The sequence below is a fragment of the Mobula birostris genome, chromosome 5 (assembly GCF_030028105.1).
Source record: "Mobula birostris isolate sMobBir1 chromosome 5, sMobBir1.hap1, whole genome shotgun sequence".
In the NCBI taxonomy this organism is placed as follows: Eukaryota; Metazoa; Chordata; class Chondrichthyes; order Myliobatiformes; family Myliobatidae; genus Mobula; species Mobula birostris.
The window spans coordinates 196,449,518-196,477,445 of NC_092374.1; the positions used below are offsets into that span (position 1 = coordinate 196,449,518).

Consider the following 27,928-nt stretch of genomic DNA (forward strand, 5'->3'; position numbering starts at 1 on the left):
TTCCTCTTTGTTTACAGCACCTCAGTTTTCAGGCCGCGTAAACATTTCTTGCTAGCTGTTAAAAAAAGGGAGCGTTGCGAGGCAGCATCTGCAGAGGGGAATAAACAGTCGACGTTTCGGGCTGGGACCCTTCATCGGGATTGGAAAGGAATGGGGCAGAAGTCAGAATAAAAAGTTGAAGGGAGGAGTACCCTCCACTTTTTTTTTAACCCATCAACTCCTGAAACGGGGACATGTTTCACGTCCGCGGTTACGCGCAATATCGTGACTCCGCCCGCTGGATGGGTTCCCCACCAGGTCCGCCTCCAGACTACGAAAGTCAATCCCCGGCAGCGCTATTAATCGGCCATTTCTCGTCCTGCAGCTGGGTAGTTCGAAGCTTCAGACTTGATGATGACTGGCAGAGGTAAAGGAGGAAAGGGTCTGGGGAAAGGAGGTGCCAAGCGGCACCGTAAAGTCCTCCGAGATAATATTCAGGGGATCACGAAGCCGGCTATCCGCCGCCTGGCTCGGAGAGGTGGCATTAAACGCATCTCTGGCCTCATTTACGAGGAAATGCGAGGTGTACTGAAAGTTTTCTTGGAGAACGTCATCAGGGATTCAGTCACCTACACAGAACATGCCAAGCGCAGGACTGTCACGGCCCTGGATGTGGTCTACGCGCTGAAACGTCAGGGGCGAACGCTTTATGGTTTCGGCGGTTGAATCTCAAAGCAGGTATTCCCACCATTAAAAGGCTCTTTTTAGAGCCATGTACCTAATTAACAAAAGGGCAAACCACGAAAGCAAAACAACAAAGCAAGGTTTAAGATCGAAAAGACTGAAACAATTTCAGAAGAAATTGCAATTGTTTAGATATGAGTTTGAAGGTGAGCTGGGCACGGCAAGATCGGTTGCAGGTAAGGCAAATGTGTGTCGGATCTTGAGCATGTAGCTGCGTAGCTAAAAGACTGAGCCAAGAACGGCAGTTACGATATAAACTAAGAATATCAGATATAGTCATAGTCATACTTTATTGATCCCGGGGGAAATTGGTTTTCGTTACAGTTGCACAATAAATAATAAATAGTAATAGAATCATAAATAGTTAAATAGTAATATGTAAATTATGAAATAAGTCCAGGACCAGCCTATTGGCTCAGGATGTCTGACCCTCCAAGAGAGGAGTTGTAAAGTTTGATGGCCACAGACAGGAATGACTTCCTACGACACTCGGTGTTGCATCTCGGTGGAATGAGTTTGTGGCTGAATGTACTCCTGTGCCCACCCAGTACATTATGTAGTGAATGGGAGACATTGACCAAGACGGCATGCAACTTAGACAGCATCCTCTTTTCAGACACCACCATCAGAGAGTCCAGTTCCATCCCCACAACATCACTGACCTTACAAATGAGTTTGTTGATTCTGTTGGTGTCTGCCACCCTCAGCCTGCTGCCCCAGCACACAACAGCAAACATGATAACACTGACCACCACAGACTCGTAGAACATCTTCAGCATTGTCCGGCAGATGTTAAAGGACCTCAGTCTCCTCAGGAAATAGAGACGGCTCTGACCCTTCTTGTAGACAGCCTCAGTGTTCTTTGACCAGTCCAGTTTATTGTCAATTCATATCCCCAGGTATTTGTAATCCTCCACCATGTCCACACTGACCCCCTGGATGGAAACAAGGGTCACCAGTACCTTAGCTCTCCTCAGGTCAACCACCAGCTCCTTAGTCTTTTTCACATTAGGCTGCAGATAATTCTGCTCACACCATGTGACAAAGTTTCCTACAGTAGCCCTGTACTCAACCTCATCTCCCTTGCTGATGCATCCAACTATGGCAGAGTCATCAGAAAACTTCTGAAGATGACAAGACTCTGTGCAGTAGTTGAAGTCCGAGGTGTAAATGGTGAAGAGAAAGGGAGACAAGACAGTCCCCTGTGGAGCCTCAATGCTGCTGATCACTCTGTCAGACACACAGTGTCGCAAGCACATGTACTGTGGTGTCTGCCAGTCAGGCAATCAAGAATAATTTAGGACACTTTAGGACCCTGATCCAGGACATGCTGCCATAGGAGGAGTTACAGGAGCCTGAAGACCCACACTCAACAATGCTTCCCCTTATCCATCGTATTTTCGAAAGAACCATGAAGACTACCTCACTTTATGTTTTCTTTTTGAACTGCTTGTTTAGTTTTTATATTTATTGTGATTCAAGGTCATTTTTATGGAATGCATTGTATTGCTGCTGCAAACAACAAATTTCATGACTTATGCCAGTGATCATAAACTGATTCTGATCAATACTGTAGCAGTATTGTCGAATTGTCAGGCCTGTCAATGACTGAGAGGCAAAGATCTTGGCTTCAGCTCTGGAAATCTACATGCATTTTATTAAATAATCTGGATGCTCTCTGTTTAAGACTGTAGCAGGGCCAGACTGATGTAAAATCTTACCCAGCATTGTTTCGGGAGTGTCTCCAGACTCATAGCCAAGCCCTTAAATGCCACAGGGACAGAACCCACTCTGCTTTAGCGCATGGTCCATATTTTGGTTAATTAAATTACAGTATAATCCACGTGTCTGTCGATTTGTCATTGTCATGCATTGTTGAACAAGGCCTACAGCCCGCCAAATCTGTATAGACAATCAAATATCCACTTATATATATTATATCGCCATTCCCATCAACACGCCCTACATGAAGAGATAACAGATTCGTTGGTCATAATCTTTCAAGAATCGCTTAATTCTGGCATGGTTCCGGAGGAATGGAAAATTGTCACTCCACTCCTTAAGAGGGGAAGGAGGGAAAAGAAAGGAAATTATAGGCCAGTTAGCCATAACCTCAGTGGTTGGGAAAGTGTTGGAGTCCATCATTAAGGATGAGGTTTCGAGGCACTTGGAGATTAATGATGGATGAATTAAGTCAAAGTCAGGATGGCTTCAGTGAAGGGAGATCTTGCCTGACAAACTTGTTTGAGTTCTTCGAGGAAGTAACAAGCAGGATGGACAAAGGAGAGGCAGTGGATGTCATTTACTTGGATTTTCAAAAGGCATTTGATGAGGTGCCACACATGAGGCTGCTTAAGAAGATAAAGTCATATGGTGTTACAGGAAAGACACTGGCATGGATAGCGAAATGGCTGACAGGCAGGAGGCAGCGAGAGGGAAAAAAAACAGACATTTCTGGTTGGCTGCCAGTGACTAGTGGTGTTCATCCAGGTCCGCATTGGGACAACTTTTCACATTGTTTGTCAATGATTTAGATAATGGAATCGCTGGCTTTGTGACAAAGTTTGAGGATGATATGAAGGTAGGTGGAGGGGTAGGAAGTACTGAGGAAACAATGTGATTGACAACAGGACTGAGACCAATTGGAAGAAAGGGTAAAAAGTGGCAGATGGAACACAGTGTTGGGGAATGTACAATAATGCACTTGGGTAAAAGGAACAATAGTCGAGACTATTATCTAAATGAGATGCAGGGTCCTTGTGCAAGACTCGCGGTTGGTCGAGTCTGTGGTAAAGAAGGCACATGCAGTGTTGGCATTTATTTCAAGAAGGACAAAATGTAAAAGCAAGGAGATAATGCTGAAGCTTTATAAGACACTTGCAGTATTTTCAACAGTTTTGGCTCCCATATCTCAGAAAGGGTGTGTTGTCATTGGAGAGAGTCCAGAAGAGGTTCACGAGGATGATTCCAGAAATGAAGGGGTTAACATATGAGGAGTGTTTGGCAGCTTTGGACCTGTACTCACTGGAATTTAGCAGAGTGTGGGCGATCTCATTGAAACCTACCAATATCTTGCTTTACGCTGATGATATATTGCTTTTTATCTCTAATGTTGAGACCTGCTTACCTTGCATACTTTCCTTACTCTCCCGTTTTAGTCAGTGTTCAGGATATAAATTCAACCTACATAAGAGTGGATTACTTCCGTCAAGTAATTTGGTATCAGTTAATACCAATCTCCCTTTTAAATTTGTAAGGAATCAATTTACTTATTTGGGTGTAACAGTCACTAAGAATTACAAACACCTGTTTAAAGAAAACTTTTTTTTACTTTATTGAACCATGTAAAAAAGGATATCATTAATTGGTCACCTCTTTCAATATTGTTGATTGGATGAATTAATTCTATTAAAATGAATATTCTACCTAAATTTATATATCTTTTTCAGGCTTTACCTGTTTTTATTCCCACATCCTTTTTTGACTCTCTTCATTCTATTTTATCCTCCTATATATGGAAAAATAAATATCCTCATTTAATTAAAGTTCATCTTCAAAAATACCATCATCCCACAGAGACTAGTGGGGAAACTGTCACTGCTTGGCCTTAGCACTGCCATGTGTCGCTGGATTCTGGATTTCTTGACAGAGAGACCACAGTCAGTCCGTGTTGGCAGGAACATCTCTGACTCCCATCACACTGAGCACTGGATCCCCACAAGGCTGTGTGCTTAGCCCATTGCTGTTTACACTGCTAACACATGACTGTGCAGCCAGATTCAAGGAGAACCTGATCATTAAATTTGCAGATGATACCACAGTGGTGGGGCTCATCAGCAAAAATGATGAAACAATGTACAGGGAGGAGGTCAAACACCTGGAGAGCTGGTGCAGGGATAACAACTTGATGCTTAATGTCACCAAAACCAAGGAGATGATCGTCGATTTCAGACGGTTCTCCACAGTGGAAAGAGTGGAAAACATCAAGTTCCTTGGGGTGCAGATCTCGGACAATCTCACCTGGTCCTCCAGGAACACCACTGGGATTGTGAAACGGGCCCAGCAGAGATTGCACTTTCTGAGGAAGCTTAAACAAGCATCACTCCCCACTAACATCTTAACTACATTCTACAGAGGCGTGGTTGAGAGTGTGCTGACCTTTTGCATCACAACTTGGTACTCCAGCTGCAGTGCTGTCGACAAAAAAGCCTTGCAGAGGGTGGTTAGGGGAGCAGAGAAGGTTATTGGGGTCTCCATACCTTCTGTGCAAGACCTCTTTCAGAGTCGATGCCTCCAGAAGACATGGTACATCATTAAAGACCCCTCACACCCTCTCCATGAACTATTTGTTCTTCTGCCATCAGGCAAACGTTACAGGAGCATCAAAACTAAAACCACAAGGCTACTAAACAGCTTCCTCCCATAGGCAGTCAGAATGCTAAATAGCTTCTCCACCTGACTCTGCTTTGGACACTTTTAACTTGCACTGGACACTTATAACTGATTTTAACTGACTTGTGGCTGTTGTGTTTTACTATTTATTGTTATGTTTATTATTTAGTGTTGCATTTGTTATGTTATGTTTGCACTGCCCCTGAGAAACACTGTCTCATTCTGCCCTGCAGAGCTGATGTACGGTTAGAATGACAATAAAGTTTTTTGAATCTTGAATCTTGAATCTAAAAAGGCTGGAAGTTTAGCCTTACCTAATTTTAGCTTTTATTACTGGGTAGTTAATATACGATATCTTACATTTTGGCTATATTATATTAATCGTGTAGACTGTCTGGTATGGGTCCTTTAGAAGCTAACTCTGTTAATAAATTTTCTATTATTTCTCTTCTTGGATCCTCACTTCCTTTATTTGCAAGTAAACTAACTGATAATTTAATAGTTAAACATACTCTGAGGACCTGGATACAATTTAGAAAACATTTTGGTTTATTGAGATTTTCCCTTTCAAATCCCATTTGTTCTAATTTTTTTTTAAACCCTCCATGCCTGATTTAGTTTTTAAAGAATGGGACAGGTTGGGTATTAAATGTTTTTGGGATCTGTTTGTTGGAGGAAATCTTTTGTCATTTAAGCAATTGTCAGCTAAAAATAGCTTACCCAAAACTCACTTTTTCAGATATCTACAAATTACAGATCTCAATTATGCACATTTCCAATAAGCTCAAATAAGAACTTACTAGACGTAAGTTTTAATTTGACACCTTTTCATAATGGTTCAATATCTAATATTTACGGCATGTTACTGGAGACGAAAAATGTTCCTTCAGACAAAATTAAGAATCTCTGGGAACAAGATTTACAGATATCAATATCTGAGGAAATTTGGAATGAAATTTTTAAACAGGTTAATACTTCATTGCTATGTGCTTGCCATTCCTTCATACAATTTAAGGTGGTACATAGAGCTCATATGAGTAAAGGTAAGCTGACTCGTCTCGTTTTTATTCAGATACATCTCCCTACTGTGACAGATACAAAAATGGAGAAGCTTCATTAGTTCATGTTTTGGACTTGTTGGAGTCTTGAAAAATATTGGAAGGAAGCTTTTCAAACTTTTTCTTTACTTTTCAAAGTCAATTTTAAGCCTAGTCCTCTGACAGCCCTATTCAGTATTGTTGCAGGACAAGATATCAAGCTGAGGACATCTGATTTACATATTTTGGCCTTTAGCTCTCTTATAGCTAGGAGGACACTTTTGTTTACATGGAAAGATGTTTTACCTCCTACTCATGCTCAATGGTCATGCGATGTTATGTCATGCTTAGATTTAGAGAAAATTTGTTGTTCAATTTCTGAATCTCATCATGACTTTCAAACATTGTGGGGACCTTTTCTGAATTATTTTCAAAACTTTCAAAACCTTAAATTCGTTGTTTAAATTTAGATGTTGGCTAATATTAATTTTTATTATCTGAGAAGGTATTTTACCTTTTCTTTCTCCTTAATAAACAGCTTCTGTCTTGGTAGGGGTTAGACTAATTTTTTTGTAATAAATTAGCATATTTCTTTATAACTATTGATTAACTTACACGAGTACGGGGTAATGAGATTGTTATAAATAGATATAATGTAATTGGTAGTTTTTTGACCTTTTATGTATACTTTCTTGTACTCTATTCTTCTATGTAGAATCTAAACTAAAAAATATTTAAAAGAAACCTACCAAATGTTGAAAGGACTAGATAGGGTGGATGTGGAGAGGATGTTTCCTATGGTGGGGATATCCAGAACTAGAGGGCACAGCCTCAAAATTGAGGGGTGACTTTTTAGAACCGAGATAAGGAGGAATTTTTTTTAAAGCCAGGGGCTAGTAAATCTGTAGAACGCTCTGCCACAGACTGCAGTGGAGGTGAAGTCCGTGGTATATTTAAGGCGGAAGTTGATAGTGCCCTGATCAGTCAGGCTATCAAAGGACATGACGAGAAGGCAGGAGTATGGGGTTGATTGGGATCCGAGATCAGCCCTGATGGAATGGCGGGGTAGACTGTATGCAGAATGTCCTAATTCTGCTCCTGTGTCTTATGATCTTATTTTCGCACTCACAGACATACCAGGGATAATTTACAGCGACCAACCCACAGAAGGAAACCAGGGTGCTTGGGGAGAACGTAGGCAGCATCCAACGCCAGGATTAAACTCTTTCTGGCGCTGCGAGACCAGCAATTTTATTTGAACGTACAGTGACACTGAGAATATGCCAGTAATCATCTTTTTGTAATAAAAACGTTTTGAAAACGAAACATTAAGATTATCTAGATACAAATTTTAGAGGCGTATATTTGTTTAGGTGTGTTGGAACACCAAACATTTATGTGAAACTTTCTAAGGCATTCATTTGTAAATATTACTCGTCCTGTAATTCCTGTCACACTGCTATCAGAACCAAGCTGATGTCCCGTGTTTGAGCAACTCAGGTCTGACCACAAGGGTCCCTGAAATTCACCATCACCAAGGTCTAGGGTGAATCTGCGACATTATCAGTGTCTGAAGTCGACAGAAATCAAGATACAAAATTCCTCGATCAGCAGACGAAGCTGCATCCAAGAAGAGAAAGAAAACTTTATAAAAGATTTAGGGCTACATCGAGTCCGTGCTGATTTCCAGATTAATCCAGTTCTTCACTAGTTTACAGGAAGAGGTACAGTCGACGTTTCAGGCTGAGACCCTTCGTCAGTCCTGATGAAGGGTCTCGGCCTGAAACGTCGACTGTATCTTTCCTAGAGATGCTGCCTGGCCTGCTGCGTTCACCAGCAACTTTGATGTGTGTTGCTTGAATTTCCAGCATCTGCAGAATTCCTGTTGTTTTTGTTCCTCACTAATTTAGCTGTGACATATTTTGTTACTGATGCCTATCAAACTGATTCTTCTACTATTGTTCATCCCAGTTTGGCAAAAGAATAAATCAAGGAAGGTAGTGCACCCATGGCTGACAAGAGAAATTAGGGATAGTATCAATTCCAAAGAAGCAGCATACAAATTAGCCAGAAAAAGTGGCTCACCTGAGGACTGGGAGAAATTCAGAGTTCAGCAGAGGAGGGCAAAGGGCTTAATTAGGAAGGGGAAAAAAAGATGACAGAAAACTGGCAGGGAACATAAAAACTGACTGTAAAAGCTTTTATAGATATGTGAAAAGGAAAAGACTGGTAAAGACAAATGTAGGTCCCCTACAGACAGAAACAGGTGAATTGATTATGGGGAGCAAGGACATGGCAGACCAATTGAATAATTACTTTGGTTCTGTCTTCACTAAGGAGGACATAAATAATCTTCCAGAAATAGTAGGGGACAGAGGGTCCAGTGAGATGGAGGAACTGAGCGAAATACATGTTAGTACAGAAGTGGTGTTGGGTAAATTGAAGGGATTAAAGGCAGATAAATCCCCAGGGCCAGATGGTCTGAATCCCAGAGTGCTTAAGGAAGTACCCCAAGAAGTAGTGGATGCATTAGTGATAATTTTTCAAAACTTGTTAGATTCTGGACTAGTTCCTGAGGATTGGAGGGTGGCTAATATAACCCCACTTTTTAAAAAAGGAAGGAGAGAGAAACCGGGGAATTATAGACCAGTTAGCCTAACATCACTGGTGGAGAAACTGCTGGAGTCAGTTATCAAAGATCAAACAGCACATTTGGAAAGCGGTGAAATCATCAGACAAAGTCAGCATGGATTGGTGAAAGGAAAATCATGTCTGACGAATCTCATAGAATTTTTTGAGGATGTAACTATTAGAGTGGATAGGGGAGAACCAGTGGATGTGGTATATTTGGATTTTCAAAAGGCTTTTGACAAGGTCCCACACAGGAGATTAGTGTGCAAACTTAAAGCACACAGTATTGGGGGTAAGGTATTGATGTGGATAGAGAATTGGTTAGCAGACAGGAAGCAAAGAGTAGGAATAAACGGGACCTTTTCAGAATGGCAGGCAGTAACTAGTGGGGTACCGCAAGGCTCAGTGCTGGGACCCCAGTTGTTTACAATATATATTAATGACTTGGATGAGGGAATTAAATGCAGCATCTCCAAGTTTGCGGATGACACGAATCTGGGTGGCAGTGTTAGCTGTGAGGAGGATGCTAAGAGGATGCAGGGTGACTTGGATAGGTTGGGTGAGTGGGCAAATTCATGGCAGATGCAATTTAATGTGGATAAATGTGAAGTTATCCACTTTGGTGGCAAAAATAGGAAAACAGATTATCTGAATGGTGGCCGATTAGGAAAAGGGGAGGTGCAACGAGACCTGGGTGTCATTATACACCAGTCATTGAAAGTGGGCATGCAGGTACAGCAGGCAGTGAAAAAGGCGAATGGTATGCTAGCATTTATAGCGAGAGGATTCAAGTACAGGAGCAGGGAGGTACTACTGCAGTTGTACAAGGCCTTGGTGAGACCACACCTGGAGTATTGTGTGCAGTTTTGGTCCCCTAATCTGAGGAAAGACATCCTTGCCATAGAGGGAGTACAAAGAAGGTTCACCAGATTGATTCCTGGGATGGCAGGACTTTCATATGAAGAAAGACTGGATGAACTGGGCTTGTACTCGTTGGAATTTAGAAGATCTGACTGAAATGTATAAAATCCTAAAGGGATTGGACAGGCTAGATGCAGGAAGATTGTTCCCGATGTTGGGGAAGTCCAGAACAAGGGGTCACAGTTTGAGGATAGAGAGGAAGCCCTTTAGGACCGAGATTAGGAAAAACTTCACACAGAGTGGTGAATATGTGGAATTCTCTGCCACAGGAAGCAGTTGAGGCCAGTTCATTGGCTATATTTAAGAGGGAGTTAGATATGGCCCTTGTGGCTACGGGGATCAGGGGGTATGGAGGGAAGGCTGGTGCAGGGTTCTGAGTTGGATGATCAGCCATGATCATAATAAATGGCGGTGCAGGCTCGAAGGGCCGAATGGCCTACTCCTGCACCTATTTTCTATGTTTCTATCGACGTACGCTGGAGTCAGTCAGCAAGCGATTAACTTTCCAACCAGTCAAGGTGCGTGAGGAAACACGGGGGAAAACTGGCAAATTTCACAGACAGCACCGGTGGCCAGGATCAAACTCAGCCTCAGAAAGTGTGAAGTAGCAGCACTACATACTGCAACACACACACACAGCAATTTAGGATCTGAGGTTAGATGATTCGGTGCAGATATAGAACGTGATGGGCACTTCTTGTTAGAATGTATACTCTTGCGTCCTCTGAGTAACCTTGCCTTAGGCGAATATTGTTACTGTCATTTTTTGCCTGCAGAGAAGAAAACATCCAGTTCCCATCTCATGTATCGAAAACAAAGTGGGCTTGTCGCTAGCTGACCAATAGAAACTGATCAGTTCCTATCCCTAATTTGCATACAGCTCTCTATAAGTTTCACCGTCGGCTCGGGGACTCAGCTTCGCCATCCCAAAACCGGCAACTAAAAAGTGGGTCAAAGAAAGTGGCCGTCTGGAAACCTGCAAGAGGAGCAGGAAAGCGAGGAAGCTTTCTTTATAAAGGGCTGAAACAAGTCCATCATATTCAACAACCTCTTATTTATCCCCCAAATATTATCAACTCCTGTCCATTCTTGCAGTAGTTTACCTCACCCCTACCGACCCACCTCAGACCACAAGCCTGTTGGTTTACAGAAATTAATGCTTGTGAATGTAAGAAATTAAAAGGGGTTGCACGTCTTATTCTTATAAATCATAGGTATAAAGTTTATTTTATTTAAAAACAAAACTCGATAACTGGGTCCTTGAGATAGGAGACTGCAGCTGATGGAAGCTGGAGCAACAACATGCTGGAGGAACGTCAGCGGTTCGATAACATGCATCCTCCAGCAGTCTGTCTATTGCCACATCTTCGAGAGCATCGCTTCAGAGGTTTCCCGTGTGCGCTGTTTCATAAAAAGTCATACCATTTCATCTCGGGGGATTCAGAATGCCGTCCGATTCTCCCAGCTTTGGGAACCGGAAGGAATGGAAGCGTTCACCAAGAACAGGAGCGAGTGAGATCCACACCGTCAACGAACGCCATTAAAAATACAACCGGGGCTCTGTTCAGAGCCACTCGCTCACATGCTGGCGGCGCTATTTCGATAGTTTCTCGAGAATATTGGTATCCCCACTAATCATGATAATGGGTGACCGGACTTCCAGTAGAACATAGAACAGCCGGTTTAAGTTACCTCGGTGTTCCAACGTATCCAACGGTAGTCCAAGCCAAATCGATTTTATTGTCATGTGCAAAGGTGCAGTGAAAGTCCAGCTGCAATCGAAACATAGAAAACCTACAGCACAATACAGACCCCTCGGCCCAGAAAGCTATGCCGAACATGTCCTTACCTTAGAAATTACCTAGGTTTACCCATAGCCCTCTATTTTTCCTGAGTTCCATGTACCTGTCCAGGAGTCTCTTAAACGACCCAATCATATCCACCTCCACCACCGTCGCCGGCAGCCCATTCCACGCACTCACCACTCTGCGCGGGGGGGGGGGGGACTTACCCCTGACATCTCCTCTGTACCTACTTCCAAACACCTTAAAACTATACCTTCTCGTGCTAGCCATTCCAGCCCCGGGAAAAAGCCTCTGACTAACCACACATGATCAATGCCTCTCACCATCTTACACACCTCTATCAGGTCACCTCTCATCCTCCGTCGCTCCAAGGAGAAAAGGCTGAGTTCGCTCAACCTATTCTCATAAGGCATGCTCCCCGATTCAGGCAACATCCTTGTAAATCTCCTCTGCACCCTTTCTATGGTTTCCACATCCTTCCTGTAGTGAGGCGACCAGAACTGAGCACAGTACTCCGAGTGGGGTCTGATGAGGGTCCGATATAGCTGCAACATTACCTCTCGGCTCCTAAATTCAATTCCACGATTGATGAAGGCGAATACACCGTATGCCTTCTTAACCACAGAGTCAACCTGCGCAGCTGCCAATGCCCCAACTTAAGTCTTGTAAATTTCACCATAATCTCTACAATTTAAGGTAACAGTCTGAGACCTTTTTAACTAGTGGGTGACTAGAAAAATAATGCCTGCCCCTTAATTCATTTTTCCAATCCTCCTACCACTTCTCCTCTATACCTTTTTAATAATTCTGCTCTGCCTAGGGGAACTCTAATTTCTACTTGCCTGCTCTGTAAGGAAGACTTCGCAATGCCATCCACGATTTCATTTCCCTCCACCCCAGCATGCCCAGGTATCCATGAAAATCTAACTACACAACACATCTTCCCTACTCTAAACACTAAGAGAGAGTGAGTCTCTCTCGGCATCCAGCTTAATGGTCACACACACACCACCCTCCCATCTTTGACCATCCTAGTATCCTATTCCTGTTTATTCATCATATTCTAAAAAGAACCCCCTGTACCCCTTAAAAACACTAAAAATACCCAGACTTGTGCTCTCTCACCCATGCCCAGCAACCCTTTTAATGTGAATTCCTGCATCCCCAACTCCCTTAATTTATTTCTCATCATCTCTCTCTGTATCCCATACTTCCTGCAACTCAGAACTACATGTTCTACTGACTCCTCTTCCTGACATTCCTCACACAATCCTGTCTGGTGTTTCCCTATCATTTTCAATGTTTTGTTTAATGCACAATGCCCCAGCCTTAACCTAGTCCACACAATTTCCTCTCTTCTGTTTCCATTACCTACCCTAGTAACTGCAACACTCTTTTGTATTTGATATAAATGCCTCCCTTTCCCCTCCCTGTCCCATCTTTCTTGCCACATTCGGTTGACTTTTTCCCAGATTACACACTTAACCTCTGCTTTACTGATACTAATGTGCATTTCCACATTTTCTTTCTTTAACGCCCTCTTTGCCAACTCATCCACCCTCTCATTCCCCTTCACCCCTACATGTGCTGGAACCCATAGAAATTTTACCTGACCTCCCCGATTTGCAATTCTTGTAACTAACTGAAGGACTTCATAAAGTACATCTTGCCAACTGTTTGTGTGAAAAGACCTTAAACTTGCTAGAAGAGAGGATGAATCTGAACATATCAATGCTTTGGCTTGTCTGGCTTTCTGCACCCATTGCAACGCAACCAACACTGCCAGCATCTCCACTGTAAACACCCCTAACTTATTAGATGTTCTTCTGCTGATTCCAAAAGTTCTTCTGCTGATTCCAAAAGTTCTTTCTTCTCTTTTCTTTTGCTGATTCCAATTTCTTTTGCTGATATTACCACCCCAAACCCTGTCACTCCTGTTTCAGGTTCCTTCGCACCATCCGTATAAATGTGAGTATAATCACTATACTTTTCCATCACATGACAGTTAAATGCATTTACCAAATCTGTTTTATATCTTTCTTTCCTTTTTACCTCTAACAAATGCCAGTGTATGTCAGGCCATACAAGCTTCCATGGAGCTACAACCGGATAAACTACTGAAGGACTTATCTTCAGATCAAATACTCCACATTCTTTCGCGATATCATTCCCTGCCCGACTAAAGGTATCCCTCTGAAACCTCCCATTTTCCCAGCACTCCTGCAACACTCCTTTAGTAGGGTGAGAATCATTGTGCCCCTACAAGTTAGCCCAGTAGTTTGCCATCAGTTGCATCCTTCTTAGTTCCAAAGGCATTATTCCCATTTCTACCTGTAGGGCTGACACTGGTGACGTTTTAAAAGCCCCACTGCACTCTCAAGGCCTGAGCCTGAATCACATCCAGTTTCTTTATAAGAGACCTAGCTGCTGATCCATATACTATATTTCCATAATCCAATACAGATCTTACTAAAGCCACATACATTCTCTTCAAAGCTGAACAACTTGCTTCCCATTCCCTACCAGTCAAACATCTCATCACATTTATTACTTTTTTACATTTCTCCTCAACTTTCCTGATATGGTCTGCCCATGTTAATCATGAATCAAATATAACTCCCAGAAATTTAAATGATGCAACCCTTTCTAATTCAACCCTATACATCCTTAACTTCTTCCCTACCTCAACCCTTTTCCTGGTTAAAAAAAAATACAGTTTGAGTTTTGTCTACTGAAAATCTACATCCCCAATCATAACCCCACTCCACCACTTCATCAATTGCTTCTTGTAGTTTCCTGATTATATGGTCCATGTTCCTGCCTCTTTTCCACAAGGCCCCATCATCCGTAAACAGTGACCTACCTATATCCACTGGTACCTTTGTGAAGACATCATTGATCATAATCATGAAAAGTAACAGGCTAATCACACTACCTTGAGGTGTGCCATTTTCCACTATGTACTGTTTTGATAATTCTGATCCAATTCAAACTTGAATTTTTCTACCAAACAAAAAATCTTTAATCCAATTAAAAACTCTCCCACCAACCCCCATCTTGTGCAGTTTAATTAATAATCCTTCCTTCCACATCATATCATAGGCTTTTTCAATGTCAAAGAACACTGCCACTACTGACTCTCTATTTGCCTGGGCCTTCCTTATTTCAGTCTCTAACATTATCACTGAGTCCATGGAATTCATTCCCTTTCTAAAACCACTCTGATAACTTGCCAGCATTCCCCTTTTCTCAAGCTCATATGATAACCTTTGTTATCATCCTTTCCATTATCTTACATATACTTGATGTTAATGCAATTGGTCTGTAGCTAGTGGGTTTTGACAGATCCTTGCCAGGCTTCCTTATTGGAATTACTACTGCTTCTTTCCATGCACTTGGTAATCTTCCCTCCTCCCACACTGTTATAAAAATGCAGCAACTTCAAGAGCACTCCTTCTCCTAGATTTTTTAGCATCACAGAGCATATCAGATCTTTCCCTGGGGAGGTTGGTCTCAATCTCTTTATTGCTCTCACCATTTCTGCTAATGTAAATGGATCAATTATATCATCTGTTCCTTCCCTCCTGCTTAACACACCTGGGTGTTGGCTCATTATTCTTTCCCTTCTCCAGACAAATTTTCTGAACTGTGTATCAGTACAAATGACTTGGCCATGACCTCAGCCTTATCCCTACTGGAGACTGCAGTTTCCTCCTCAGATATCATTACTGGATATTCCCATTCCCTTCTATCTCCTCCCATCCTCTTAATCATTCCCCATATCTCTGCCACAGGTGTTGTTCTTCCTACCTTGTCGCAAAAACTCCTCCAACTTGCCCTTTTAGCTTGACATATAGTTCTCACCACTGCCTGTGCTTTCTTATATTGAACCAAATGCTGCATATTATGGGTTCTTTTAACTAGCCTGAATGCTCTATTTCTGTTTTTTACAGCCTGACAACATTCCTCTGTCCACCATGGTACCAGTTTTCTATTCATCCTAGTTTTACTCCTAGGTATAGATCCTTCTGCTGCCATAATTGCTGAAGTCACCTGACTGTTTAATTCATCTACATTTCCAGAAATATCAATCTTTGTCAACCCTTCTTCACTCAACTTCTGGAACTTACCCCAATCAGCTTTTTCAAACACACACTTTGGGGTTCTGCCACCTGGTCTTACTTCAACTCTTTCACCCACTGAACACAAAACTGGGTAGTGATCACTGCCTACTGTTGAAGCAGTCCAAACTCCCCAGTTACTAATGCCAGCCAAGGTATTAGACACTAACGTAATATCTAACACTGACTCAGTTCCTGTTGTTATATCTATCCTTGTGCCGCTACCATCATTCATACACACCAAATCCCTTTCTTCCATCAAATCTTCAATTACCTTCCCATTTGGATCTGTAATCTGATCCCCCCCATATTGTGCTATGAGCATTGAAATCTGCACACCACACTACTTTATGTCTGTTTTGTCCTTGTATCTTTAATAGGCTGTCCAAATCCAACCTTTTACATGGATTGTAGTAATTATAACCACTCCCTCCCCTCTCTTCCACATTTCCACCACTATGTATTCCTGATCATCTCCTTTTTCCAGTACCCTATATGGTATACCTTGCTTGATTAACATAGCACAACCCCCTCCTCCCCCTAGATTTCTATCTTTCCTTATCATTGTATACCCATATACCACAAAGTCTAAAGTTGGTTTTAACCAAGTTTCCTGAATACACACTGCATCTGGTTTTACAACCATTTCTTTAATAAAGTGCTTGAATTCCTGGCTATTGGCCAGTAAGCTCCTTGCATTCCATTGTAAAAGAATCACCATAATTAGTATTAACCAACACATGACACTTCCTGGCTTGACTGATTACTGAGGTTCTCCCTCACTTCCTCCCATGTCAGTCCTACTAACCCTAAATGGTTTACTGCTGCTTTTACCACCAGCTGAATTTTGTCACTTTTTGACTTTACCTCAGCAGTACTATTAATCACTCCTGCAATGAATGTTACTAGAGCCTTTTTGTCTACATAAATCCTGTCATTTGTTCTTTGTTGCATCTCTCGTATCCCTATTGCTCCCTGTTCATTAGGAGCATTATTTTGTTCTCTTGACATTCTTACAGCTTCTGCATAAGTGATCTTTCTTTTCACTCTTATTTCTTGAATTTTAGTCTCCCATCTGACAACCTCACACCCACTATATGCCACATTATGAGCTCCTCCACAATTGCAGCATTTTGGTTGAACTCCTGTTCCGCACTTTCCATATTCATGGTCACCCCCACATCTAGCACATCTCCTCTGCCTTTTACAGTTTTTAGCCACGTGTCCAAACCTTTGACAATTATAGCACCTCAATGGCTTTGGCACATACACCCTTACTGGGTAACTCATGAAACCCAGGAACACCTTCCTTGGCACTTTTTCTTCTTCAAATTCAATCAATACAGATTCACTTTCCTTTTTCATTCCCTCCTTTGTTTTCAGTCTTTGAACATTCATTACTTTCCCTCCTTTGATATTCCTCTTTATCTTCTCCATATTTATACTCATTGGTATCCCCGTGATCACTCCTTTACAACCACTGTTTTGTGCTCCCACCCTCCCAGTGTATTCCACCTTGCATTTTCCTATCTCTTTTAGCTTGAGTGCTTTCTCAAGTTGTTCCTCATTCACACATCTTACCAATAAGTTGCCATCATTAAGGAGTTTTGCAAATACTATTTCCCCTACCTTATTTGTCAGAGTTGTTGTTAGCACAAACGGGTTAATTTTCTTATGTCCCTGAGCCTTCTCATTAAACCTAATTATGACAACACCTCCTCTCTGAGCTTGTTCATCTTCCTCACTTTCAGAGCTTTCTCCACTATCATTTCTTATTCTTTTATTCCCTTTGTCTTGGTTTTTATTCATCCAACCCCTCACTACCTCCTCATTCCCTTTATTTCTCCCTTCACAATAATCCACCTCTCCCCAGCTACCTACTTCTGGTCCCAAGTCTCTATCCCTCTCCTTCTCCACTTTCTTTCCCTCAACCCCACCTCTTATCTTGTCCACCATTACCAGACCCACACAACCCCCTCCCAGCAATTTCCATTCCTTCCCCACTCTCTTTCCCTCAACAGGTTCCAAAACACACTCACACATCAAGCAAAACACAGCCAGCTTCCAGTCAAGCCAACTCCTGCTCTGCAGCTCACAGCTGCTTGTTGTGATCACAGGGTTTTTTTTATCCTGCATTTTCTGATGGAAAGCAGGTGTGTGTAGTTAATGGAACCTGGGAATGATTGGAAATTCAACGAGAAGATTGAGGCCCAATTCCTGAGGTAACTAGCAAGTTGGGGGATAGCCAGAAGGGGCCATGACACTTGGCTCCTAAACTCAATCCCTTGATTGATGAAGGCCAATATGCCATATGTCTTCTTAACCACAGGATCAACCTACACAGCAGCTTTGAGTGTCCTATGGACTTGTACCCCAAGATCCCTCTGATCCTCCACACTACCAAGAGTCTTACCATTAATACTATATTCTGCTATCGTATTTGACCTACCAAAATGAACCACTTCACAGGTCCTGACGAAGGGTCTCGGCCTGAAACATCGACTGCACCTCTTCCTACAGATGCTGCCTGGCCTGCTGCGTTCACCAGCAACTTTGATGTGTGTTGCTTGAATTTCCAGCATCTGCAGAATTCCTGTTGTTTGCACTTCACAGTTATCTGGGTTGAACTCCATCTGCCACTTCTCAGCCCAGTTTTGCATCCTATGGAAGTCCTGCTGCAAACTCTGACAGCCCTCCACACTATCCACAACACCCCAAACCTCTGTGTCATCCGCAAATTTAGTAACCCATTCCTCCAGTTCCTCATCCAGGTCATTTATAAAAATCACGAAGAGGAGGGGTCCCAGAACAGATTCCTGAGGCACACCACTGGTCATCGACCTCCATGCAGAATATGACCCATCTACAACCACTCTTTGGCTTCTCTGAGCAAGTCAATTCTGCATCCACAAAGCAATGTCCCCTTGGATCCCATGCTTCCTTTCTTTCTCAATAAGCATTGCATGGGGTATCTTGTCAAATGCCTTGATGAAATCCATATACACTACATCTACTACTCTACCTTCATCAATGTGTTTAGTCACATCCTCAAAAAATTCAGTCAGGCTCGTAAGGCACGACCTGCCTTTGACAAAGCATTCTGACTATTCCTAATCATATTATGCCTCTCCAAATGTTCATAAATCCTGCCTCTCAGGATCTTCTCCATCAACTTACCAATCACTGAAGTAACGCTCACAGTCTATAATTTCCTGAGTTATCTCTACTCCCTTTCTTGAATAAGGGAACAACATCCGCAACCCTCCAATCCTTCGGAATCTCTGCCGTCCCCATTGGTGATACAAAGGTAATTGCCAGAGGCTCAGCAATCTCCTCCCTCACCTCCCACAGAAGCCTGGGGTACATCTCATCCGGTCCTGGCGAATTATTCAACTTGATGCTTTCCAAAAGCTCCAGCACATCTTCTTTCTCAATATCTATATGCTCAAGCTTTTCAGTCTGCTGTAGGTCATCCATACAATCACCAAGATCCTTTTCCATAGTGAATACTGATGGGAAGTATTCATTAAGTACCTCTGCAATCTCCTCCAGTTCCATACACACATTTCCACTGTCACACTTGATTCATCCTATTCTCTCACGTCTTATCCTCTTGTTCTTCACATACTAGTAGAATGCCTTGGGTTTTTTTTTAAATCCTGTCTACCACAGCCTTCTCATGGCCTCTTCTGACTCTGCTAATTTCATTCTTAAACTCCTTTCTGCTAGGCTTATAATCTTCCAGATCTCTATCATTACCTGGTTTTTTGAACCTTTTGTAAGCTCTTCTTTTCTTCTTGACTAGATTTACAACAGCCTTTGTACACCACAGATCTTGTACCCTACCGTCCTTTCCCTGTCTCATTGGAACATACCTAGTCAGAACCCCACGCAAATATCCCCTGAACATTTGCCACATTTCTGCCGTACATTTTCCTGAGAACATCTGTTCCCAATTTATGCTTCCAAGTTCTTGCCTGCTAGCCTCATATTTCCCCTTACTCCAATTAAACACTGTCTGTTCCTACCCTTCTCTAATGCTATGGTAAAGGAGATAGAATTGTGATCACTATCTCCAAAATGCTCTCCCACTGAGAGATCTGACATCTGACCAGGTTCATTTCCCAATACCAGATCAAAAACCGCCTCTCCTCTTGTAGGCATATCTACTTATTGTGTCAAGAAACCTTCCTGAACACACCTAACAAACTCCACCCCTTGCTCTAGGGAGATGCCAATCGATATTTGGAAAATTAAAATCCCTCACCACAACAACCCTGTTAAATTACACCTTCCCAGAATCTGTCTCCCTATCTGCTCCTCGATGTCCCTGTTACTATAGGGTGGTCTATAAAAAAGCATACAGTACAGTTATTGACACCTTCCTGTTCCTAACTTCCACCCACAGAGACTCCGAAGACAGCCCCTCTATGACTTCCTCCTTTTTTGCAGCTGTAACACTCTCTCTGATCAACTGTGGCATGCCCCCACCTCTTTTGCCTCCATCCCTGTCCCTTCCAAAACATCTAAAGCCTGGCACTTGAAGTAGCCATTCCAGCCCTTGAGCCATCCAAGTCTCTGTGATGGCCATCACGTCATATCTCCAAGTACTGATCCACGCTCTAAGCTCATCCACTTTGTTCATAACACTCCTCGCAGTAAAATGGATACATCTCAAACCATTGGTTTGAGCGTGTCCCTCCTCTATCACCTGCCTATCTTCCCTCTCGCACTGTCTACAAGCTTTCTCTATTTGTGAGCCAACCGCCTCTTCTTCCTTCTCTTCCAGTTCGCTTCCCACCCCTCAACAATTCTAGTTTAAACTTTCCCCAATAGCCTTAGCAAACCTCCTGCCAAGATATTGGTCCTCCTGGGATTCAAATGCAACCCGTCCTTCTTATACAGATCACACCTGCCCCAAAAGAGGTCCCAATGATCTAGAAAGCTGAATCCCTGCCCCCTGCTCCAATCCCTCAGCCACGCATTTATCCTCCACCTCATTCCATTCCTATGGCAAATGACACTTAAGGGTTGACGGTGGATATGCAATGGCAAGCATTTAAAGATCGCATGGATGAAATACAACAATTGTTCATCCCAGTTTGGCCAAAGAATAAACCAGGGAGGGTAGTGCACCTGTGGCTGACAAGGGAAATTAGGGATAGTATCAATTCCAAAGAAGAAACATACAAATTAGCCAGAAAAAGTGGCATACCTGAGGACTGGGAGAAATTCAGAGTCCAGTAGAGGAGGACAAAGGGCTTAATTAGGAAAGGGGAAAAAGATTATGAGAGAAAGCTGGCAGGGAACATAAAAACTGACTATAAAAGCTTTTATAGATATGTGAAAAGAAAAAGATTGGTTAAGACAAATGTAGGTCCCTGACAGTCAGAAACAGGTGAATTGATCATGGGGAACAAGGACATGGCAGACCAATTGAATAACTACTTTGGTTCTGTCTTCACTAAGGAGGACATAAATAATCTTCTGGAAATAGTAGGGGACCAAGTGTCTAGTGAGATGGAGGAACTGAGAGAAATACATGTTAGTCGGGAAGTGGGGTTAGGTAAATTAAAGGGATTAAAGGCAAATAAATCCCCAGGGCCATCTGGTCTGCATCCCAGAGTGCTTAAGGAAGTAGCCCAAGAAATAGTGGATGCATCAGTGATAATTTTTCAAAACTCTTTAGATTCTGGATTAGTTCCTGAGGATTGGAGGGTGGCTAATGTAACCCCACTTTTTAAAAAAAGGAGAGAGAGAGAAAATGGGGAATTATAGACCGGTTAGCCTGACATCGGTGGTGGGGAAAATGCTAGAGTCAGTTATCAAGGATGTGATAACAGCACATTTGGAAAGTGGTGAAATCATCGGACAGAGTCAGCATGGATTTGTGAAAGGAAAATCATGTCTGACAAATCTCATAGAATTTTTTGAGGATGTAACTAGTAGAGTGGATAGGGGAGAACCAGTGGATGTGGTATATTTGGATTTTCCAAAGGCTTTTGACAAGGTCCCACACAGGAGATTAGTGGCAAACTTAAAGCACACGGTATTGGGGGTAAGGTATTGGTGTGGGTGGAGAATTGGTTAGCAGACAGGAAGCAAAGAGTGGGAATAAACGGGACCTTTTCAGAATGGCAGGCGGTGACTAGTGGGGTTCCACAAGGCTCAGTGCTGGGACTCCAGTTGTTTACAATATATATTAATAACTTGGATGAGGGAATTAAATGCAGCATCTCCAAGTTTGCGGATGACACGAAGCTGGGCGGCAGTGTTAGCTGTGAGGAGGATGCTAAGAGGATGCAGAGTGACTTGTATAGGTTGGGTGAGTGGGCAAATTCATGGCAGATGAAATTTAATGTGGATAAATGTGAAGTTATCCACTTTGGTGGCAAGAACAGGAAAACAGATTATTATCTGAGTGGTGGCAGATTAGGAAAAGGGGAGGTGCAACGAGACCTGGGTGTCATTATACACCAGTCATTGAAAGTGGGCATGCAGGTACAGCAGGCGGTGAAAAAGGCGAATGGTATGCTGGCATTCATAGCAAGAGGATTCGAATACAGGAGCAGGGAGGTACTACTGCAGTTGTACAAGGCCTTGGTGAGACCACACCTGGAGTATTGTGTGCGGTTTTGGTCCTCTAATCTGAGGAAAGACAGTCTTGCCATAGAGGGAGTACAAAGAAGGTTCACCAGATTGATTCCTGGGATGGCAGGACTTTCATATGATGAAAGACTGGATCGACTAGGCTTATACTCGTTGGAATTTAGAAGATTGAGGGGGGATCTTATTGAAACGTATAAAATTCTAAAGGGATTGGACAGGCTAGATGTAGGAAGATTGTTCCTGATGTTGGGGAAGTCCAGAATGAGGCGTCACAGTTTGAGGATAAAGGGGAAGCCATTTAGGCACGAGATGAAGAAAAAATTCTTCACACAGAGAGTGGTGAATCTGTGGAATTCTCTGCCACAGGAAACAGTTGAGGCCAGTTCATTGGCTATATTTAAGAGAGAGTTAGATATGGCCCTTGTGGCTATGGGGATCAGGAGGTATGGAGGGAAGGCTGGTACAGGGTTCTGAGTTGGATGATCAGCCATGATCATACTGAATGACGGTGCAGGCTCGAAGGGCTGAATGGCCTACTCCTGCACCTATTTTCTATGTTTCTATACTCACTGTCACGTGGCACAAGCACGATCGTGGTTTCCCTTCTTCTGTCATCAATGGTGCCCTCACCCGCATCTCCTCCATTTCCCGCACTTCGGCCCTCACCCCATCCTCTGGCCACCACAACAGGGACAGAGTTCCCCTTGTCCTCACCTACCATCCCACCAGCCTCCGGATCCAGCACATTATCCTCCACAACTTCCGCCACCTTCAACAGGACCCCACCACTAAGCACATCTTTTCCTCTCCACCCCTCGCCGCCTTCCGCAGGGATCGGTCCCTCCGCAACTCCCTGGTCCACATGTCCCTCTCCACGGATCTCCCACCCGGCACTTATCCCTGTAAGCGCAAGTGCTACACCTGTCCCTACACCTCCTCTCTTGCCACATTCAGGGCCCCAAACAGTCCTTCCAAGTGAGGCAACACTTCACTTGTGAGTCTGTTGGGGTCACCTATTGCATCCGGTGCTCCCGGTGCGGCCTCCTCTACATCGGTGAAACCCAACGCAGATTGGGGGACCGCTTCGTCGAGCACCTCCTCTCCGTCCGCCACAACAGACAGGATGTCCCAGTAGCCACCCACTTCAACTCTGCTTCCCACTCCCATTCAGATATGTCCATACATGACCTCCTCTACTGCCATGATGAGGCTAAACTCAGGTTGGAGGAGTAACACCTCATATACCGTCTAGGTAGTCTCCAGTCCCTTGGTATGAACATAGAATTCTCCAACTTCTGGGAATTCCCTCCCCCTCCCTTCCCCTATTCCTATGTCACTCTGCCCCCTCCCCCAGCTGCCTATCACCTCCCTCTTGGTTCCGCCTCCTACTACCCATTGTGTTTTCCCCTATTCCTTCTTCACCTCTCCTGCCTATCCCCTCCCTGCCTCCCCTTCCCACCCTTTTATCTTTCCCCTTACTGGTTTTTCACCTGGAACCTACCAGCCTTCTCCTTCTCACCCTCCCCCCACCTTCTTTATAGGGCCTCTGCCCCTTCCCTCTACAGTCCTGACGAAGGGTTCCGTCCCGAAACGTTGACTGATCATTTCCATGGGTGCTGCCCGACCTGCTGAGTTCCTCCAATGTGTTGTGAGTGTTGTAATAATCCCGAGATTACTACCTTTGTGGTCCTGCTTCTCAACTTCCTTCCTGACTCCCTGTAGTCTGCTTTCAGGACCTTCTCTCTTTTTCTACCGATATCATTGCTACCAATATGTACCACGACCTCTGGATGTTCTCCTTCCCACTGCAGGATATCATGGATGCGATCAGAAACATCCCGGAGCCTGGCACCTGGGAGGCAAACTACCATTCGTGTTTCTTTGTTTCATCCACAGAATCACCTGTCTGACCCCCTATCTATAGAGTCCCCTATCACTGCTGCCATCCTCTTCCTTTCCCTACCCTTCTGAGCCACAGGGCCAGACTCTGTGCCAAAGGCACGGCCACTATTGTTTCCCCCAGTAGGCCATCGCCCCCAACATTACTCAAACAGGAGTACTTATTGTTAAGCAGGACAGCCACAGGGGTACTCTCAATGAAAAACTTGTTTACAGCTGCTTCACAGTCACGTAGGACAGATACCACACAGAACATAAATTATACATACATTTTCGAAGAAATAATTTGGATGAGTTAAAAGAGTATCAAGGATTTAGTCTAGATAAGCTGCCAGACCAGGATGAAATCATAAGGCATAGGCTGGACCCCACTTGGAGTACTGAGAGCAGTTTTGGGTCCCTTATCTAAGAAAGGTTGTGCTGGCATTGGAGAGGAGGTTTCCAAGAATGGTCCTGGGATTGAAAGGGTTAATGTATGAGGAGTGCTTGATGGCTCTGGGCCTGTACTCAGCGGAGTTTGGAAGAATGGGAGGGGGTAGGAGGGGTTCTTATTGAAACCTAGCAAATATTGAAAGACCAGATAGAGTGGATGTGGAGATGATGTTTCCTATTGTCGGTGAGTCTAGGATCAGAGGGCACAGCTGCAGAACAGAAGGGCGTCTTTTTAGAACAGAGATGAAGAGGAATTTCTGCGGAATTCATTACCACAGAAAGCTGTGGAGGCCAACTCATTGACTGTATTTAAAGCGGAAGTTGATAGATTCCTGATTATTCAGGGCATCAAAACTGCGGGTATACAGTGCAGATACACCCAAAAACTCCCTAGCTGCATGTATATATATACACACACATGTGCCTAAGGCTTTCGCACAGTACTGTACATATACAGTGTGTGTGTGTGCTTAAGACGTTTGTACAGTACTGTACAGAAGTAGGACATTGTCATATGGCTCATAGTATGTCGTCAAGACCAATTTGAGCCGTAATTTTAGCCTGGGTTGTAACACATTCTGGCCACCAGGTGGCAATGTTGTGCTGCCTATTGACGTGGCCAGTGACAGACAAGGCTGTGCTGCAGTGCAGAACCTCCAGCTGTCCCCAGCGATTGAAGAGTCATATAGCAGGTAACAGGCCCTTCGGCCTAACTCATCCATCCCGACTGTACTGCCCAGTGAGCCTGTTAACCTTTCCTATCCACGTACTTATCTAGGGAGCTTTTAAATGTTACTAATGTCCCCGCCTCAACCATGCTTTCTGGCAACTCATTGCAAATACTCTTTGTGTGAGGAAACTGCCCCGACGTCCTATTTAAAGGTCTCACCTTTAATCTTAAACCTATAGCCTCTTGTTTTCAATATTCTCCATGTGAAAAAGACCACCCTATCTGTGCCCCTCATAATTCTTCTACCTCAATCGGGTCTCCCCTCAATCTCCTACGTTCCAGAGAATAAAGTCCCCTCTGTGCAAACTCTCCCTGTAATTTAAACACCAAGCCCAGGCAACATCCTGGTAATTTTTCTCTGTATTATTTCTAATTTAATAACATCTTTCATGTAACAAGGAGACCAAAAGTTTGCAGAGTGCTCCCTCCTCACATTTTTTAAGGGAACTGCGTCATAATTCCCAACTCCAACAGTCCGTGCGCTCATTGGGTCTTTGATTTCAGCTGACAAGGCATACAGGAGAAAATTCAGGTCTTGTTTCTTGTCCCTTCCTTGGCACTTCATCCTTCCTCATTTTATTTCATTTCGGTTGGTGAGACATTGATTCCACAAGCAGCAAATAATTTAAATGAAAATTATTTTCATCAAAACTGTGAAAAAGAGAGAAAACAATTGGGTTTATTAGTACATTATTGTGCCTTGTTTCTCTCTTTCCCAATTCTGATGGAGGGGCTTTGACCTGAAATATTAATTGTTTTTTTATCCCTGCAGATGCTGCCTGACTTGCTGAGTGTTTCCAGCCTTTTCTGATTTTAAGTACTCTGTACACATGTGCAGACAGACACGTGCACACAGATGCAAGCATGCACATGTGGAGTCTCACACACACACACAGACAATTTACAGTATAATATGGACAGTCAGTATTTAACCGTGGGCCGGTCAAGTTCCCACCTGTTAGCCGCAAGCATACACACAGACTGGGTAATTAGTGACAACCACCTGAAGTTGAGAACTTGGGTAAAAGCGGAGCCTCTTAACCACTTTCATTCAGCAAAGCTATGTTTGAATTCTCATCTATGTATTTCCTTGTGATATGTGAGAGAGGGTGGGATGAGCAGAATGTGTGTCGTGCATGGTTGAATGACAATTAAACTTGAAGTGGTGGATATGGGTTTGGTTGCTACATTTAAGAAAAATTTGGATAAGTACATGGATGGAGGGCAATGGTGCAGGTGCAGGTTGATGGGATGAGGCAGAACAAATACTTGGCCTGGATCAGATGGGTTTCTGTGCTGCGCGGTTATATGATTCAATCAATTATTTAGATACTTCAATTTTGCTTCTTAAATTCACTTATCATTAGGAGGAGAGAGGAGAAGAAGGCGGCGCGGCGCGATGCAGCGCGTGCGGCCATTCCAAATGATATCGTATGTGTAACTAGGGGCTGTGCATCAATCCAGATTTGATGGGGACAGCTGTGAGAAGCACAGAGGAACATCTGGAGTAACTTCTGAAATGCCTGCTTCGCTGCCGCTGCTACTGTGCGATCGAGAATCTCCGGAGACGTAGACCCCAAATCCTTGGCTTTGCGTATCACCTGTTGCCAGGGCCAGGGTCAAAACATTCGGCAGAGATGGTGCTCGGTGCATCAGTGTCAGGAGGTGGTTGGAGGCTCGGAGTTTTTCGGATGGACTCAGAGTCGGACTGTGCTCGGATGCTTCCGGGATGCTGCATCGGCAAGTTGGTGGTGCTTGGAAGCTTACCGTCTGCGTGAGGTGATGGGACTTTGAGAGACTCTGAGACTTTTACTGTGCCATGGTCTGTTCTTATTAAATTACGGTATTGCTTTGCACTGTTGTAACTATATGTTATAATTATGTGGTTTTTGTTAGTTTTTAAGTCGGTTTGTCATGCGTTTTTTGTGATATCATTCTGGAAAAACATTTTTATCATTTCTTAATGCATGCATTACTAAATGACAATAAAAGGGGACTGCGTGTCCTCATAATCATGAATCATAAATCTGTTTGTTAAATATCCAAAGAGGCTTTATCCCTCTCGGTCTCTGTTACCCCCTCTTGCCCAGAGGCTTTTCTGTTCTCAGTCTATTCAGCCTTGTTCCTTGTTGTCTGTTTGATGACTGTGTCAGCACAGACTGAGGTTGCAATCTCGGGAGTTGCTTCTGTAAACCAAACGCCTCTCTCCCTCTACACCTTCTGCCACTCCTTAAAGTCTTGATGGTGCCTTCGGGAACTTTAATAACACCCTTTGTATCTCAGTGTCAGGTTCTGTTGCTGTGGGAACTAAATGTAAAGGTAGGGAGATTGTGGCTTAATTATATAGGAACGCTGATGAAATCAGAGCTGTGTTGAATATTGGCGTCTTATTTAAAGTTAATGCGCTTGGAGCAGTTCAGGAAAGAGTTATGGAAGAGGTGGCTGACATAGAAAGTTTCTCTCATAAGTAAGAGTTAGGCAGGCTGGATCTGTCAGAAAAATGAAAAGGAATTTGATTGAACACAGAAATGTACAGGACAGGAACACACACACATCATTCGGCCCAGTGTTTCTGCATCAAACACAATACTAAAATAAATTTTCTGCCCTCGCATGAAAAGCAAGGAT

At 43.4% G+C, this 27,928-nt stretch overlaps 1 protein-coding gene across 3 annotated transcripts; it reads left to right on the top strand.

The window, feature by feature from the left end:
- Positions 1 to 393: 393 nt before the first annotated feature.
- Positions 394 to 27,176, top strand: LOC140198213 (histone H4-like). 3 transcript variants are annotated; one of them, XM_072259255.1, is made up of 2 exons: positions 394 to 717; positions 26,668 to 27,176. In XM_072259255.1, the coding sequence occupies exon 1, from the start codon at positions 394 to 396 to the stop codon at positions 703 to 705; it is 312 nt and encodes a 103-aa protein (XP_072115356.1). In that variant the 3' UTR covers positions 706 to 717; positions 26,668 to 27,176. The 3 variants fall into 3 exon arrangements, 2 of the variants coding, with proteins under 2 accessions (XP_072115356.1, XP_072115355.1); XM_072259254.1 differs by lacking the exon at positions 26,668 to 27,176 and adding an exon at positions 7,284 to 7,396; XR_011886142.1 differs by lacking the exon at positions 394 to 717 and adding an exon at positions 25,212 to 25,262.
- Positions 27,177 to 27,928: the final 752 nt, after the last annotated feature.